Raw genomic sequence first — 20,022 nt, forward strand, 5'->3', positions numbered from 1 at the left:
GAAGCTTCATGATGCTTTGTTTTGAAATTGTCATCACTATGTAAGTCGTTATTTATTGTTTTTTTGCGCACAAAAACTATTGTCGCCGATTCATAAAGTTATTTTAGAACCACTGTAGTGAGATGGACTTTGTAACGACGTCTTTAGTACCTTTTAAGGGTCTTGAGAGTGTAGAGTGCCATTGAGCCAATGGAGGACTTTCAGAGGCATCAGATTTCAACTAAAATATCTTAATTTCTGTTCCGAAGATGAACGGAGGTCTGACGGGTGTCGAACGACATGAGGGTAAGTAATTAATGATAGAATTTTCATTTTTGGGTGAACTAACCCTTTAAGTAAATCTGGCCCATAGTCCTCGACATGTCTGCAGGATACCGGAGATATGCTTCAGGTTTTGCTTCCCATGTACCTGAATAATAGTCCATAATTCCATCCTATTTGCCAATGGTGGATCCATAGCTCAAAAATGACTGCCAGGGGCCATCATGGACCAGGGGTGCGTTGCTGTGATGAGACAGCCCATTGCTGCCTGACTGAATGATGGACATGCACAATTTACTTAAATTCACATATAGACCTTCTCCAAGCATTGCACTCGCTGGTCCTTGAGACAACCATAAACCGTTACTGCAATTCCATGGGAACACTTCACAGCTGACAGGATGGATCCAGGGTTGTGTTGTCTCTTCCAGCTGAAAACCATCATCAGATCCATCATGTTACCTTGTGTCAAATGTTCCCATCCCTACATGGGGTGCACTGCTCAGTCACATTACGTTAGCATCATGAACTGAAGAGTATCTACTACAAGTGCTATTAACTTTATCAGTGTGTGTGTGTCTAAGCTGTTCAAAATAGTGTAACTTTTCCAGCAATTTTATTGGTCCCAACAGCTCTGGTTCGAGCATTGTTGCTCCACAATGGATCAAGTCCAGAGCGAACTTCCCGACCTCAAATGTTGTGGGCAGGGCAAAATTCGGCTGGCATTCAGGCTAGCATCATTGCTGAATAAATGTATTAATTTCTTTAAGTCATAAAAAAAAAAAAAAAATAAATTCTTACCCAAAACTTTAAATATATTCAAATAGAAAACATTTTAATAATATATATATATATATATATATATATATATATATATATATATATATATATATATATATATATATATATATATATATATATATATATATATATATATAAAATGTACTGTATATTTTTATATGTTTACTGTTATAAATATTACTGTTTTTTGTAGTTGTTGTATTTTTAATCAAATAAATGCAGCCTTGGTGAGCTTAACAGACTTCTAAAAACATTAAACATCTTACTGATCAAAAGCTTTTGAACTGCAGTGTATATCTTTTGATTTGTGCATGTGCAGAAATAAACATGTTTACAGATATATTACTATTTATTAAAATATTTAGAAAATAATGTAATATTTAGTTAAACATTACTGTTATAAAGAATTAAGGTATTTTCTGATGAAACGATTATTGTAAATGAACATATTTTAGAAAATGCTGTTTAATGCTATAGATAAATAACAAATATTATTTATATAATATTATTTAAATTATAAATAAATATAGAAATAAAACATCTAATAATAAAATAGATGCTGCACCTGAATATAAGTTGCACCGGGTCAAAATTTCATTATTGAAAGAAAAGAAAAAAACCATAATTTTATGTCACATTTTATTATTACATTCAGAAATAATTAAAATAGTGTAAATCAAAACATTTATAAGTACAAACATGTTTCCCCTAACTCCACAACAAATCCTTTAAACTGAGTGTATTCAGAACAGAACAGGAATACATTTTTAAAAAAAAGAATAAAACGATAAAAAAAATTATTAAAGTGGCATTTAATTTATAATCAACATTTATTATAAATGCCAAGCCTAAACAAAGTTATATGCGCTATACAAATAAACTTAGGCTCATACCTCGGCACAAAACCACATGATTTGCGAATGTTTTGCGCGCTTGACTTTAATTGAATTGAATAAGTCACTCTGGAAGGAAAGTCACAGCACATTTTTAAGATGATAAAATAATATATTCCCAAAAAATTCAATAGATTCTTAAATTGCTCATGGCAATACCTAAACAGAGAAGCTGTGACTTCTTCCCACAACTCCCTATGTTGTGAGCAACCCAGCTACAGTTGATCTCACGCCTCTATGGAATTTTCCGGACACTCGCAATGCGTGTGGCATGTCATAGAGATAAGATACGATTTGGAGTTGTATTATTTGAATCAGCCTTACTCATTGGAAAGAAAGAGCAAGATGTGTAATGAAATAAGCCTCAATGTGATATGAGTCAGACTGTTGTAATGGCCTCGTTTAAAGGGCGTTGCTATTCATTAAACCCGGGCCTATTGTGAGCAGTAATTACAATAGTTCATCTGAGCCATAAAGACCTTTTTCATTATGAAAATCTAGGTCATCTTTCCCAAGTCATCAAGAGATATATGGCTGCAGCCTGAAAGTCCTTTAGTGAATGCGAAAGGTTACAGCACAGCCTCGTAATGAGTTGTGCGTGTTTTCCAAAGCATTTTTGGCGGTAAATTCTCTTTCGATAGTTTGAAGAGCTTTGTGAACTGAAAGTCTCATTGTCTTCGTCCTTTAGGTTATGTGACAATGGGAGCCGTGCCGCCTGCATGGGCGCAGCAACAGTTTGCCGCTCAGGCTCCATTAGCGTTTGGCGTCCAGTCCCCGGTGCAGGTTTTACCGGGCGCTCAGCCTCTGATCTGGGGTCAAGCCAACCTTTTCCCTGCCACCCAGCAACAGTGGGCCGCAATGGCAGGGGCTCACTTTTCGCCTGCCGCTTTCATGCCTGCCCAGACAGTAGGGCCACTTCCTGCTGCCATGTTTCAGACACTGGCTCCCATGACGGTGCCCGCGTCCTGCGAGACGCCTGTGGCGGCCATGGGCGGAGCCGTGGCGGGGACCTCGGGCTCCACGGCCTCCAGTCCGCAGCATGGAGAGCGCACACTGCAGAGACAGGCTAAGATGAGCAAGGAGATGTTTAAGGACTTCCAGATGGCAAAGCCACCAGCCATGCCTGCCAGGAAGAGCGAGCAGCCTAACCTGTCTTGCACCACAGATGCTTTCACCAGCTACTTCAGCAGAGTGGGAATGGCGCAAGACACGGACGACTGCGACGACTTCGACATCTCGCAGATGAACCTCACACCCGTCACCTCCACCACGCCCTCCACCAACTCACGTGAGTAGGACGGTTCAGATATATGCCGTGATTTTGGCTCAAGTTTGGAGCTGTTTATGTCAAAAAACGACCTAGTTTAAAACACGTGTACAAGTTACATTAAATGTTTGTATACATGTTGGTTTTGAAAAAACATTTTCAAGAAAAGTTTTAGTTCAATTCTCTAAAAATGTCATGTGGCTTAACTGTAAAATAAAACTTGATCAAATATACATGCGAGTTTACACATCATCATCAAAGTAACCATTGTTTTCACTGCAGTCTGTAATTGTTGGGTTAAAAATGATCCAAAATCTATTTTTGAGCAAGTACATAATCAACCAGTGTTCAAAACGATATCCTTACCTTGTAATAAGCTTGTAATAATATGTTATAATTTGAGCGGTACTGGGGGATTTCTGTGGGAAATTCGAGCATGCCGCCATTCGTTTTTGCTTCATAATGTCACGTCTGTATACATAAAGGAGTCCCGGGTAGGCTATATCACATCTGAGGATGCTGCAGGTGGCGAATCTTTTATATCCTTTTCTCACAGCAGCTGGAATAATTACATTTATCATTATGATGACGGATTGTAATCCAGAAAGGTCCAAATGACAATGATCAGTTGCAACTGGGGCTTCACCCGTAGTCAAAAGCAAAAGATTAGACTGCACAGAAATTTAAATCTATAGGTAACGCTAAAACACACTAAATACACATAGTCACGCAATGCTGACATTGTTAACAATCACAATTTGAGAACTAAGTATAATAATAATAATAATTCACATGGTTTGATGTGATATGAGCTAAGTGATCATTAGATTCCCCGTCGGTAGCGTGATTAATTGTAATGCCAGAACAAAAGTGGCAGACCTGTTACTTACTTATTCAGATGACATTTTCTGGTGACAATTCTTATTTTGGTCATATTTCCAAGACGTAGAATCTTTGATTCCGAAGTATTGTATCCACACCGGTGCGGTGACTGACAGCCACACAAACTCCTCAAAATATTAGATTCATCAGCGCTGAGGAGCCGTGCTGATGCATAACCCACGTACAGATAACTCCACAAATAACTGCAATTGCAGGTTTCAAACAGAGATGGCGACAAAGAGGCAAAACTTACAGACTGCAGCTTTAAGGGATTTTGATCCACACTTTCTGACAGGTTTTAATCTTTTAATCTTTAAGGTTTTAATCTTACATGCATACGTTTAGTCACACTGATCATGACTAGTTCACACAAATCCCAAAATTCATTATATTTCTCCAGTTTTGAGGTGAAATATTTACTGATTAGCAGTTATTTATTTATTCATTTATTTTTAATTTTTAAGAGGTTTAAAGTTGGAATACAACGGAAGTCTTTTCTCCCCTATACTGTAAAAAATTTAAACTGAAAATTCACTAGTAATATTCTGCCAGGGCATTATCCAGTAATTTTTAATTCCTTTATATTTATACAGTACATTGTGTATATTTTGTGTATATTTTTTAAATACTTTTTTTTACAGTGTTTTGAGATTTATAAGTGAAATGGCTTTTCAAACAACAGCAAAAACTGTAGCAACAATTTTAGCAAAAATGTAGGCTGTGACTTGATTTGAAAATATATACTTTTCCAAAATATCATAATGTTTTTGGAGAGTTGCACGACATGACATTTTACAACTTGAACTAACCTTGCCTGGTATTAAAGGGTCAAGTTATTTGATATTTTAATAGACTTGTTTACTTTGCCACAGTCATGATATTATTGTTTGTGCATATTTTATGCTAGTTGCATCACATGTATTTGGTTTGGCAGACAAAGTGGTTTTTTTTTGTTTTTTGTTTGTTTGTTTTTTTACAAATGTCAATAAGCATTGAACCAGTATTTTCTGCAATAAATAATAATAAGAGATTATGCCAAATTGCATAAGATTTTCTTTTCAGTAAATTCATTAATTTTATTAAGTCTTCATAATAAGACTTCTTCATTATCACTTCTTTCATTTTTTTAATTTGTGCCACAGATACTTTTTATCAAAAATGTGTTACACTGCATTCAATTACATTTTGTTAGTCCATTACTTGAACCATGACTTTGGCATTGTTCGCATCTTGCTCTAATGTTTGAGCACCGGAATGCCGGAATGCCGCCACGGCCACATGACATCAATTAACCTTTCACTGATGTCTTAATTATTTAATACATGTTTGAATAAATGATATCAGATAATCTCTAAAAGTGGTTAGCAACCAACATTTAAATGATTATATCTTGACAATGTGGTTTGAAAACATAATAATTATCTTTAGAAAACTGCAATTTTCCTTTTTGCTTCACTGCATAAAATTCCAATTATGTCACATATGCACACATATTCAATCTTTTCCCGAATAGATGTTCTAGAATGTTTTGAACTATAATTTTTTTTCTGATTTAAGAGGTCGGTAGCGTTTAAGTTAGGCTTAGGGATATGGTTTTATATCAGGAATGTTGTTTCAGGACCAACAGAATCACATTATTATGTAGCTCCATAGACCCTAAATACATCAACAAAGAAAACAAATCCCACATAGAAGAACTTGGTATCTCACACACATGCCTTTCTCTCTCTCGCCTCTCTCATCGCAAGCCCTTAAGAGTGCTGACACGGCTAGACAGGCTTTATCCGTTTCCTACTACAGAACTTCAAACTCGCACCTCATCCCGTCTTTCATCAACACATCCTTTTTCACTCAGAGGTTGAAAGGTGGGCTTTGATGCTGTTGCCCAGAAGGCATTGTCTTTAGTCAGCGTGAAAATGACAATTAGTACTGCGGTGGGGAACGACGGCAGGGGAAAGAGAGAGTCAGTCACAGGCCCAGCTGTGCTTCTGGCGAGCAGTGTAATTATCACTGATCTCTAGGGAGCCCTGCGCTGTGTGTTGGGCCTGTTTGGATCCTCTCGCTCCTGTAGTGCTAATTATTGCTGCGATGGAACGCCGCACCGCTGCACGTTTGCACACAAGCAGGCCCTCCGTGAGAGACTCATTTATTAGGTGTCAATAAGGGATTTTGATTCACATAGGACACTTTCTGACAGGTTTTTGGCTTAAATGCATACGTTTAGTCACACTTATCATGACTAGTTCGTGCAAAACCCGAAATATATTGCCCTAGGTACAAATCGCTCCAGTTTGAAGCAAAATATCCACTAAATAGCGCAAATAGTGAGAAGAGGCTTAACGGCATAGTTCGCCTAAAAATGAAAATTGCCCCATGATTTGCTCACCCTTCCGCCATCCTAGACGAATAAAATCATCGTTGTATTAAAAAATTTCCTGGCTAAATAAATCAAAAATAAAATAAGACCTTCCGAAACGTAGTGATGCGTTTTTGTAAGAAAAATATCCATATTTAAAACTTTATAAAATAAAATATCTAGCTTCCGCCAGACCGCCTTCTGTATTCAACTTACGATGAAAGTCTAATGGCTCTCACAGCTCAAAACACTTACGCTACGTCTGACGTCATCGCCGTGCCAGTTACGCTTTTTTCGTAAGTTGAATACGGAAGGCGGTCCGCCGGAAGCTAGATATTTTACTTTATAAAGTTTTATATATGGATATTTTTCCCTCACAAACACATCACTTCACTTCAAGGGTACTTTATTAACCCCCCAGAGCCGTTTGGATTACTTTTATGTTTATGAATGGATGCACTTTTTTAGTCTTCAAATTTTAGGCTGCCATTCACTGGCATTACAAAGCTTGAATTAGCCAGGACATTTTTTTTTATAAAACTCCGACTGTATTCATCTGAAAAAAGAATGTCATGTACACCTAGGATGGCTTGAGGGTGAGAAAATCATTGGGTAATTTTCATTTTTGGGTGAACTATCCCTTTAAAGGTACACTTTTTTTGTTGATGATTCAATACATCATTCCTTCTCAGCATTAGGAAGTAGCTAACTACAAGTTAACAACATTTTCAGTTGCTTGACTGTTGCTCAGTTGCTTTTAAAAAAGTGTAGCTTTTCCACAAAGACTTTATATACAGAAAGGCAGAGTACTTATGAATGGCCCAATATGGCGAATAAGCCCCGCCTTCTAAATGAAAGAGCCAATCACTGATTAGTAAAATCATTAGAAGCTCAGTTAGAAGCTATAGAAGCAGTCAATGTTCTGAGACACACGCTTAAGACTATGCGCATTGGCTTTGTCCGGGCTGAAAAATGCTTTTTTTTTTGTCATGATTAGAGCGTTTCAGAAACAAAATGTATGAGACAGTTGTTGTCAGATTTCATTGGTGATTTTAAATATGAAATGTAATCGTAATCTTGGCAAACAGTTATAGAGAATTTGATGTTTCCCCCATTCAAAGAGATAGGAGCTGCGCTTGCATGCCCAACAGGCGTTTCAAAGATGGCTGCCGAGTGAAATGACTCTGTCTTAAAGGGACTTTGTTTTCCAGTAGCTAACTACTTTTTTTCCAGTAAGTAACGAGCCTGCAGTGCATTGAAGCAGTGCAGCGTCTTCTTATTAGATCACAAAATAAAAAAGTGTGCATTACCGCTATGTGATGATTTTAGACTAAAAATGATTTATAAATGCACACACAATTATCCATGAACTTGATAAATGTTGCAGACATGTTTTACTCTCCACAAACAAATGCCTTTTAACTTGTGTGTGCAAAATACAGAATTACATGAATGTGCAGCGATTTGTTCAAATAGAGAAAGGAGAAAAATTTTGTGATGAACAATGTTGTGTTCATAACCTGATTTAATCTGCTTGCCTATACAAAGTAGCCTATGCGTTATTAATACCTTTTTAATGCTAGCCTACTGTTAAGCCTTTTCCTAGTCTTTATAACGAGGACACAAAGCGTCTTATAGGCAGAATAACGCTCACAGTGCCGGTGTCATTTTTGGCAGAATACTGCCATCTAGTGGCAGCAAGTTTTCTTAGACAGCTGTGTGTGTGGATCGTGCAAGGCCAAACCTGCGAAATGAAAGTCTCAAAATCCAAATGAATCGAATAGGATCGACTCACAAATGAGTCAATGAATGCATGCGCGCCACTAGATCCACAAATGCACATCTTACTCGTTGCACGCACAAATTCTTACGTTAACGTAAGTTTTGTATTCACAACTATGTCTCTATTTGTACAAATCACTGCACATTAAAAGGCATTTGTTTGTGGATAGCAAAACATGTCTGCAACTTTTATCAAGTTCATGGATAATTGTGTGTGCATTTATTAATCCTTTTTTAGTCTAAAATCATCCCATATACCGCCATCTTTTGTTTTATAACGCATCTTGCAGCTTTACAGTTAATTGAGAAGAGATCGTCTGATGAAGGTCAGGACAAACAAGAGTGCATTGGTAATTTGTGCAAACAAAATATTAAAACGTCTGCGTCGAAGACTTAAAGCACATACAGGTGCATTATAGCCTTTTTAAATTGATTAATTATCCTGCTTTATTGCACTCTACATCAATTGTCTGTTTCCGATTTAATTACAATGATCACCCACCATAGTTTTATGATGAACCTAAAAGATCACCAACGTTGTGTTTTGAGCCATTGCTTTGAAAAAAAAAATTGTGATATTAGTGCGCTTATCACGCGGAAAAGGCTGTGATCTAATTAAGTTGCGGCGGGTTTCAGAGCGAATCACACCGTGTTCACGCAAGATTTGCCAAATCATAAGTTTTGCTTGGCTGAATGTAACAGTCAAGCATTTGCTACACTGAGCTGTGAGAGCAAACGGTTTGCTAAAGCAGTTTAAGGTTGCATGAGCCCAAAAAGGAACATTGTTTTCATGTATAATTGATCACAAATGAGCCTCCTCTTTAATGTAAGTGTGAAAATTTCAGTGCTCTTCCTGTCAGACTGCAACAGATATTTAGTTATTCTCCCAGCGGGTGAAAAACATATTTGTACTTTCTTAGCGGCGCCCAACAACACATCAGACGCTTTCAATCAGCTCATGCAATAAACAAGTGTGGGATTTACTCTGTCTGGCCTGTTACTAACCATAACTCTGGCCTTTTCCTTCATCCTCCCTCTCTACAGCACCCACCCCGGCCCCCCGGCAGAGTTCTCCATCAAAGTCCTCATCCCACGCCAGTGACCCGCCCACCGATGACTCTTTTGGTGAGGCAGAGGGCAGCCCTAGTCGGAGCGGAGAGGAGGATGCTGTAAGTACTGCTGAACAGGATTGTGGGTAATGTAGTTTTTAAGGGTTCAAAATTATTTATACTTGGGTACTGTTTTTAACCAACATCAAGATTTTAGATTGATGCGTGTACATGTAAAAATCTGTATTTTAGATCACTAAGTATTATTGTGGTCAAAGTTCCAATTCACCAATATCAGCTCTGATCCAACATTTGCATTTTATCACACAAAACACAATCAGAATCACACCTAAAGTTCAAATGTAGTTTCTTCTATCAGCACTGACTTCCATTTAAAGGATACAGCAGGTAAAAAATCAGCCATAAACATGTCTTTATTATGATATGTTGATATATCGCCATGGAAATTAGCCGTTGTCTGATAAGTTGTCTTTTTTTGTATCCTCTACCCTGCCTGAGCCACTATTGGGCCCATTAAGGTGGGAAATGAGCTTGCGGAACTATCATTATGACCTGAATTAATTGCACATAGAGATCATACACATTGCAGACTTACATGATTAATATTGTTAAAATATAAATACATATTACATATCCTGATGAAAACTGAAGTATTAAAATAGAGCCTGCCTGATTCTCCCCTACTGATTTTAATATTTATATTTCATCGTGTGCATTATTACCTCATAAAAAATGTAGCACCTCAAAAAATATATTATCCAAATGACCACCAATTTTTAGAATAATTACGTAAAAGAAAAATGACTCAACGACTTTCTTTCTTCCATGGAACACAAAAGGAAGATAGTTTAATAATGTACTGGCCACTGCAAAAAGGATACAAAAGCATCATAAAAATGGTTTATATGGCATGCCTGCTGTATTTGGAATGTTATGAACCAACTAAAATGTTCATGAGCGTTATTAGTGATTTACAGTTCACAAAACTGGTTTAAATGACTCATTCACGGATTGGACTAATCCAGTTATCAAGTTCAAGTCAGTGATTCAGTCACAGTAGCTTACATTATGAATAACAATGAATTTCAATATGTTTGTCACTTAAATCTAAACGATATTGCTTCAAAAGACATATTGAAATAACAAACACGTCATATAGCTTATTTTATGGTGTTGTATGTAATGTTGTGATTAAACAATGACAAAAAGTTCATTTTGGGTGAACTATCCTTTTAAAGGTCGCCTGAAATGCAGTGAAAACGCACCAGTGGGGACGTCCACTGTATTTCATAAACACTCTCTCTTGATCTCTATTAGATATGACTAATCAAAAAATGCCATGGAAACCCGAATATTGCTCTTTCTCCTTTCTTTTATATTTCAGCTGAACAAAAAGTTTAATTAGTCCTTGTGTGTGTCTCTCTCTACTGGAATGGCATTGGGCTCCACACTCACTAACTACACACCCACACACACACACCGTCATGAGGTGTTTCGAGTGCAGCTCCAGAGGGAATATTCATAAAAATCCAAAAATGCTTTAGTCCAAAACCTTTCATGCTGGAGCACAATACAGGACCCTTTTTAACGGTGGGGTTTTCACAGCTCTGGTAATGGGCACATGCGTGCGGAAACGTATGAATACATCAATGTGTGGGTGGACTAATAAATGTATGAATGAATAGATGGATGGATGGATACTTTCTCTTTTTTGCACATTTACAGCACTGCCTATGCTTCTATGTGAACTATATATGAACTATTGGATTTACTATGGATTTCTTTTTCCTGCTGCTTTATAAAAGCTTATTTCCTGTCACTTTCCTCTTTCTTCCCCCCAAATCTATTCATTTCCCCCTTTCCGTTCTTCTCCTTCTATGCTCCTCTCTCTTTTTCCAGGCTGGAGACTCCCAGCAGTCTCCGGGTGCGAGTGAGCCTCAAGCAGAGCCTGAGAGCTCAGAGACGGACAGTCCTCAGGTCGGTAGCTAGATAGCGGCAGGTCAGGGTAGGTATCTGTCCTCTTTTTTTTCCTCTTCTGCGTGTCGGCCTGCTCCAACCATGACGTCACGTCAGCACGCCTTCACCCGTCCTCACCACCATTACATAGACCCACACATCGTGGCCGTGTGTTGTGGTGCTCTTTCTTTTCTCTTTCTTTTTTCTCTTTATGCTTTACACTTTTTCTACTCTCTAACTCTCTTAGGCTGCGTTCACACAGTCAGTGTAGCCTACTTTCTTGATTTCTCCTGTTTGTATCTGGATTCAATCCTCTGTAACCTATGAGATCTTGATGCCTGTAACCCTAGTTTAATGATAAATATCAAGACTTTTTGTGTTTTTTCGTCATTAGGAACTTGGAAATTTCAACCATTTTATGATGCCAAGGACCCTTAAAGGGATAATGAAAATTCTGTCATCATTTACTCACCCTCAAGTTGTTCCAAACCTGCATGGATTTCTTTCTTCTGCTGAACATAAAGGAAGATATTTGGAATAATGTTTGTAACCAAGCAGATCTCGGCAGCTATTGACTAGTACCATAGTATTTTTTTTTTACCCACTATGGTAGATAATGGCTGCCGAGATCTGCTTGGTTTACTAACATTCTTTCAAATTTCTTCCTTTGTGTTCAGCTGAAGAAAGAAATGTATACAGGTTTGGAATAACTTGAGCGTGACTAAATTATTACAGAATTTTCATTTTTGGGTGAACTATCCCTTTAAATATGATGGTCCATATACGAGGGACTCCCTAAATTATAAAGGCAGATGAATATTAAGTTATATAAATATTTCAAAATAGTTAATAATTGTATTTTATAAAGTCAAATCAACTGAATAAAATACAATATTTGGAAACTGTTTTAAGCATCCATTAAGTTGATAGAGTATCATTTAAATTCACTTTTTTTTACAATGGGATCCAAAAACATATTTTATTACACACACACACACACACACACACACACACACACACACACACACACACACACACACACACACACACACACACACACACACACACACACACACACACACACACACACACACACACACACACACACACACACACACACACACACAGGTTTGTTTTGCTATCTAAGTGAGGACATTCAATTGGCGTAATGGTTTTTATACTGTACAAACTGTACATTCCATCCCCCTACACTACCCCTACCCCTAAACCTACCCATCACAGAAAACATTCTGCATTTTTAAATTTTTTAGTATGTTTTTAAAGCTATTTTAAATATGAGGAAATATGAAATGTCCTCACATTTCAAGTTTACATCGTAATACCAGTGTAATACCTGTGTCATTATACAAATTTGTGTCCTCATAAATCACAAAAACAAACACACACACACACACACACACACAACCAACCATTACAAATTCTGTCATTTTTATTTATTTATTTATAATACTTTTATTCAGCAGGATGTATTTAATTGATCAAAAGTGATCATAAAGACTTTTACATTGTTACAAAAAATGTTAATCATCAAAGAATCCAGAAAAACACAGCATGAATACATTTTAAATATATAAAAATAGAACACATAAATGCAGCTTTGGTTAGTATAGGAGACTTCTTTCAAAAACATAAAAAAACAACAACCCTAAACTTGTGTATAATAATTCATAAAACTGCTGTATATGCTAAATAGATATTTTATTCCTTTTTTCTTAAAGGGGCAATATGCGTTTTTCTGAAATTTAAACTCACGACTGACACCTGTGGCCAAAAAATAGAACTGCTCTTATTTTCTGCTCGCTCTCGCAGCGGTGGTGACGTCACATCCGCAGACAGCGCGGGAAAAACCTACCCGCCATAAAATAGGAAAAATAGGATACAGGTTTATAGGTGCACCCACTGTGAGTGGACAAGGTGTCAGTATGCTCATCAGGAGATGTTTGAGTCATAAATGGTAAAATAAAAAGGCTATTGTTACGTTTATTTTGGGGAAAAAGTTGCATATAGCCCCTTTAAAGTTGAAAACTGACTGTAGGGCATCTTGTTTTAGCCAAGGTAATTCTGACTTTTTATCTCATAATTCTGCCATTTTTCTCAGAATTGTGAGTTATAAACTTGGAATTGTGATAAATAAAGTCAGAATTGTGAGATTTTTTTTTTTATTCTGTGGCGGAAACAAGCTTCCATAATGACTGTCAATAGAATAAAATAATTGTGATTTATCTTTGGATTTCTGACTTTAGAAAGCAGAATGAACCTTGAAAGCCTACAAATACATTTAGTAATTTCCTTTTGTGTCAAATTTTCTTCGTATCAGCATACTGTAATTGTATTTAGCACTCCAAACAGGACTGACAAACGTATTCTCTTACTGTGTGAATTGTGGCCTTATTCTCTGCCTTCAGTTTCTCTCTTTCTTTCTTTCGCTCTCTCTCTCCGTTTCTCATCTCGCCGTCCCTGCCTGCTGCTGCAATCACTCTTACGCTGGTATGCATCTCATGGGAAAATGGTTTATATGCTTTTATGGTGTAATTTTGTTTTGTTTATGACAGAGTATGAGTGAGTTGTGTGTGTGTCCCTTTAATCCCATAAAGCGTCCTGATGTGTGTGAGTACCAATGCTTTTGAACTTGATTTTTTAAGCAGAGGTGTTGCATGGCATATCCATGAACATCATGAGTGATCCACATCTAAGTATCTGTGTCATGTCATTTCCTGATATACAAAATGAGGTCACGAATGTTTTTATGTTGTCACTCATCACAGCAAAGCAACATACTGAACTGATCTGAACCGTAGTAAAACGAGGTCTGACACGCAAACTTCTACATATAGATCCTTTTTTTAATCTTTGATTTCTGTCATTGCAACTAAAAGCATAAAATAATGCTGGTGCTTTAAACATAGAGGAGGAATAACTACAAACAACCTCTGCTCTTTCATTTAGTGACTTTTTAAATGAACAAACAAGCAACATGCCATTCTATTTCTGTTTTTCTGTATATAGGTTATGTGATCCTAAATTAGCAGTAAAGGGTTTCTTCAGCGATTTAGCATTAAGCTTTGTATCAATAGAAACCCGGTAGTATTTTCGAATGGTCGTGCAAACTCACTTAAATAGGCGCATTTCGCTTTGAAATCAAATCTTCTGCGATCATCTGGGGCCGGATTCACAAAACATTCTTAAGAATGAAATTATTCTTAGCTGCCAATTTCTTCTTATTTTCTAACTTAAGAAAAAATATAAGAATATTTTGTATTCCCAAAAACTTTTCTTAAGAATGTTCTTATGATTGTTCTTAAGATAAAATTTAAGAAGTAATCATATTCACGAAAAGAATGTTCTTTAAAATCATCGTAAATAACGTAAAGTTAGGATAACCTCCAACCTATCTTAAATACCAATACTACTGTTATTGTGTCAAACATTTTAGTTTTAAGACTTTTTTAGGGCGAGAATGTACTTGTTTAAAGATTAAATCTGTGGTTTATTTATAAAGAGAGCGCCTATTTTACAATTGTATCTGCCGTTTTCGGAGTTGTGAGATCCAGGCGATCACCGGGTGTTCAGCGCTCGTTAACCCCGCCGAGAGCAGCCTTTCCTCGGCTAGTCCTTCTGGCGTTTGCCGCGGGCTCTGATGTCTCTAAGATATGATTCTTCTTAACGGCCGATCTTTGGTACCCGAGCAGCGTTCTTGATAATGGCTAGGCTCTTATAAAATAACGATTTTACAGACACGGCACATTAAAAACACAACATTGAGTGATTAACTCCCGTCAAGCCAGTCACAACGAAAATAGTCTGCACACTACGGTAATCTGAAGCGTAAAAAGACAGGCTTTGAGGTGTTTTTCAGTCTTCAGTAATACCTTTCAATAAAATAACACTATACAACACCTTCTATTTTCTTCTTAAGTAAAAAATGAAGATGTTCTTAAGAAAATATTTGAGAACTTCTTAAGAATTTTTCAAGAATTGCACTTAGGAACATTCTTAGGAACTCCTTAGAATTTATCTTAAGAATTTTCTTAACTTCTTTCTTAAGAATATTTTCGTGAATCCGGCCCCTGGTCTGTCAGCTCCTCACTCTCTGATGAATTTGACTCCTGCTGCGTTTGTGCTGCCACTCTCATTTGGCTCATGCTGTATTGAGCAGACACGTTCAGTTTGTGTCTGTTCTCTAACTGAACTAAATTATTTTGTTACTAAAAAAATCTAAACAACGGTGGGGTGTGCCGCGGTGGGCAAGAGCTCTAACCGGTAGGCGTGGCTTGGGAGAGGCCTCGTAGGGCAGCGAAGCAAGTGCATTCTGGGAGTTGTTGTCTTTCATCCATATGAGCCAAAAATACATTTTCTGGCTTTTCTCAGTCTAGAAGGCACCAACTACTACATAAATGACCCAATTTAAATACACATTCATCTTTCCAGCGGTGAAGTACCCCTTTAAGCCAATTGGCCGGTAACTTTAGAATTGCAACATATTACACATTTCAAACAAAAGACATGCAAATAAAAGACCAAATACTTCTCGGGGTCACATGAAAAAAAGTAGCACCTTGATATCTTTTTACAATTTGGACTTCCAAAATCAAAATGGCCTCAGTGTGGTTGAGGAAAAGTGAGTGATCGCTCTGTGGTACCTGTCTGGAGGAGACATGAGCTCATCAGGATGAATCATTAATGAAGGGCTCTGGGAGCCAGAGGCTTGTTTCTCTGACTGTAGGAAGACTGATGTAGCAGCCTCATCTCTACCTGCCTAATGATGAATGAAGCACTGATCCCCACTGAAATATTAACACACCTACATACACCCCCTATGAACACAGACTGTAGAACAGATGTGGTTGTCCATTACTATAGAAGAAAGGAAAACAGGTCCCTGGTTTGGTGGGTAAAATCGTAACTACATTTGGATGTGAATTCTTACAGAATTCTTGAGAGGTTTTTATCAAAGGTTCCTGTCATAGGTCTTAAAGAGGCCATATTATGCCCTTTTACAAAGTCAACAACATTTTTCACACTTTTTTACACTGCTGCAGCACCTCTCTTCTCTATATGTGACCCGCACTTGCAAAAGGAGTCGGAATGCGCAAGGGATAATGTCGAGCTACAGTCAAAACACGTGACAAATGTCAAATTTGGTCAATTTTGAGGTTTTCACTAAAATGTATTCATTAGGCCCTCGTCTAGCGATCCCAATGCTCCAAATAGCAATTAAACATCTAAACGTATCTTTATTTGGACGTTTTCAGAGAGGAGTACCTTTCCTTTGTCCATGAAAACGATCGTACTTTTGCTGACTGACAGATCCGATGCGTGCGCAAAAAGATGCATCAGACAGCGCGCAATCCCAATATACACTTACAGTATTTCAAAATATCTATCTTGGCGAGTATTCATGCAAACATCCTCTGCTAATGAACGTTTGGTTAACTGTTGTGGAAAAACATCTGATGTGTAACTTTACTTTAGATCCGGGCGGTACAATGGGTCTTAATATTTACTACATTAGTTAACATGAACTAATAATGAGCTGCACTTATAAAGCATGTATTAATCTTTGTTAATGTTAATTTCCACATTTACTTATACTTTATGCGTTATAGTTATATAACGTTAACAAAGATTAACAAATACAGTAGCACATGTACTGCTCATGGTTAGTTCATGTTAGTTAATACATCTACATACAACTAATGTTAACTAAGTGTTACCATTTTTCCTATAGATATTTGGTGTTCACTTGGTGTGTGTTACCAAGGATTTTAAGGTATGGTGGCTATGTGATTTTGTTTTGCAACCTTCAGAAAACTTAAACTCGATCTTTCTCAAAATTTACTTTGCTGACTCTATTTCTACTTCAGGTGTAGCTCATTAATTTTTTGTCTGATTCAAACAAATCATGCAACATTCTGAAGGTTTTTTAATAGAGAATGTGAAAATAACAATAATTCATTTTTGAAAATGTGCTCATTGCGACTCATTTTGCCAGCACGGGTCACATATTTTTGTCACTTTAGTAGGCTACATAAGTATTTAGGAAAAGCCACAAAGTCCCATTAAAAACAAGACCTTTTCTTTAAATTGCGGATGAAATTTCACAGACAGTGAGTAAATAGTGCTTCCTGTATAATTACTGAAGCTGTTGGTCAGTTCAGCGCAAACTCATCGAGTTTGGAAACTCCCGTTTCAAAACAATTAATCTTTTATTTACATTGTGTCTCCGCTTTGTTGTTTATAATGACCAATATTACTGTAGTACTAATATTTCACTAAACAAACTCAATCAGTGTTTTGAGCAATACTGAGTGGATTCTCCATACCGGTAACTTTCCGGTAAAAAATAACCGGTAAAAAAATCACGTTGTGAACAGATTTGCACCGATTTTGAACTCTCGTCACAAATACAACAACCAGATTGCTTTAATTTACTGCCGTTTCCCTTTTATTAAATAATTACAAATTATATGTTACATGTAGTAATATAAATCTGTTAATCCTGCATTAAAAATATATCTGACCAGGCAGCCAAGGTATGGCCGCAATCACACCCTGCCATACACAGTTGACGCCCCTCCTTCCAAAAAGCTCAATGTGCTCTGATTGGTCGCTGGACCCGTGTGCTGTGATTGGTCAACCGATTTGAGCGAGTTTCGGAAATGTCACACCCCCTTACCATAACCACAAGTTTCCACACAATACTAAAACAACTCAACTAGGCCTTGCCCCTTTATTTTGTGCATGCCTTGGGCGGGAATTATTAAAACGAGGAACGTGATGTGTTCGTTCCCAGAACGTTTTTTTAGGGAGTTCAGAAACAGTGCTTACTGATATAGAGAATTACTCCCTTTGGTGATGATTTGTCGTATGATCCTGGTATTATATTGTCTCTGATGATAGTTACAGAGCACATGATGAGCTGAGCTGTCCATTGTAATACTCTGTTTACTATGCTTGAAGCAGTATGGCTGCATGGGTACTGTGGTTGGCAGTCATTGCCAATGTAGGATTATAAAACCTACTGAGGATGATGTTGCTCTGTACTGTCTGCACAGCGATGATCAAGAATGGGAAGTGCTCTCTCTGACAATGGGCTTCTGTTGGCATATGAGCCAATAGCAGTGTTGCCAGATCTCCCTAAAAAAAGCAAACAATCTTTAAAAATGGTTTAAAATAAAACAGTAGGTTATATTGCATTTTGCTACAACAAAATGTCTTTTCAATAATTATACTCTTTTACATAAATAAGTCAAATGTCAATGAATAAATTGCTTTCAAGCACACATCTAAAGGACAGCGGGGGGGGAAAGCACAGATTTTAAAGGAGCAACCAACTACAGTGATTATTAATGACATTGTGTCAGAGAAAAAGTGCAGTTGGAACTGTAGGTGGGGAGATTTGACAACTGCAATTACTTGTCTATCAAATTTCTTTTTTTAAAGGGTCCAAGCTGAAATACACAACTGGAAATAAGTTGAACAGAATATGTATCTGTAAGATTCTGTAAGTAAATAAAATACTTGTATTTAACAAGGAGCAATGGCACATTAAAAGGATAAAAAAAATCATCAAAGATTCCTGAAAAAAACATCACGTTTTCCTCAAAAATATTAAGCAGCACAACTGTCCATCTTAAAAAGACAATCTGGTTTTTTGTTTACTCTCTAGAACAAGTATGTATAGCTGCGTTTCCACCGAAATTACTCGAAACAATTTGTCCCAGGAACTTTTTATCCCCAGACCGGTTGCTGTCTGCGTTTCCATCACGGTCTAAAGTACAGTGAAGATTAGGCAAATAAGTCCAGTGACCGCGTGCGACTTTCCAGTTCCTGCTGGATTAATAAAGCCTGGTCCATCGGTCGTATTTTTTAAACTCCATTGTTGATTTGAATAGCAAACAACTCTTACTGCACGGCACGCACCGCAACAGACTTTAAAAAATGGTGGTTGAAGTGGAATGCTGCGTTGAGTCAACCAATCAAAATGCTGCGTGAACTCAACCAATTATCATGTTCAGCACCCAAGTCTCACCCCAGAAAGCTCCTAAACTTTGAAAAAAGGTCTACCTCGAAATCAGGGACTTTCTCAGGGGGAATTTTGTACCCAGAACTTAATTTACACCCTGGTCCCTGTGGTCGAAACACACCAAGTACCATCCCAAAGTCCCTAGTTCCTGGGGAAAGTTAATGCGGTGGAATTGCGGCTTATACCAGTCTGAAAATTTTTATTTTTGTTTGATTTAAGCTTGAGAAGCACAATTTAGGCTACTAATTTTATGCTTGGTTTGAAACATGTTATTGGAACCTAACCTTGACCAACAATTTTGTCAATTTCAGTCTTTCCCCATTATTTGTGCAGTAAGCCATTTCTGAGAAACGCTGTTGAAAGTGGATCGGACTGAGCAGCACAACACACTTGTAGCCATTCAGCAGTAGGGGGTGTGTCCACTTATGATGGAGGAGGAGAGAAAATGATCAAGAGGGAGATTTGAAGAAACACAGAGATGGCTGAGAGACATTACAAAAGAGAAAAGGAATGGCACTGGGCTATGATCAGGCTAGAGTTTTAGGACCCATGTTAATATTAGAAAAGCTTTCCAGCGCTGGAGAGACCTAAGCGGGAAGGCCTGAGAATGGACGCAGAGGTTGTGTTGTTTCTGCTCCATACGTAACATTGGTTTTGCTATGTTTCACAGAATCAAGATATGTTGTTGTTGTAACGTTATAGTAACA

At 37.4% G+C, this 20,022-nt stretch overlaps 1 protein-coding gene across 1 annotated transcript in view; it reads left to right on the plus strand.

The window, feature by feature from the left end:
* dab1a (DAB adaptor protein 1a) overlaps nucleotides 1-11,301 on the plus strand; it is a gene marked incomplete at both ends in the record, with an annotated part of 133,572 nt that extends 122,271 nt beyond the window's left edge. Inside the window, 3 exons of the mRNA XM_079831206.1 lie at nucleotides 2,644-3,243; nucleotides 9,287-9,411; nucleotides 11,212-11,301. Coding sequence (XP_079687332.1) covers nucleotides 2,644-3,243; nucleotides 9,287-9,411; nucleotides 11,212-11,301 — 815 coding nt within the window. The remainder of the gene's footprint in view (nucleotides 1-2,643; nucleotides 3,244-9,286; nucleotides 9,412-11,211) is intronic.
* Between the last annotated feature and the right edge of the window lie 8,721 nt (nucleotides 11,302-20,022).

This window comes from Gobio gobio (assembly GCF_949357685.1).
Source record: "Gobio gobio genome assembly, chromosome: 12".
Lineage (NCBI taxonomy): Eukaryota > Metazoa > Chordata > Actinopteri > Cypriniformes > Gobionidae > Gobio > Gobio gobio.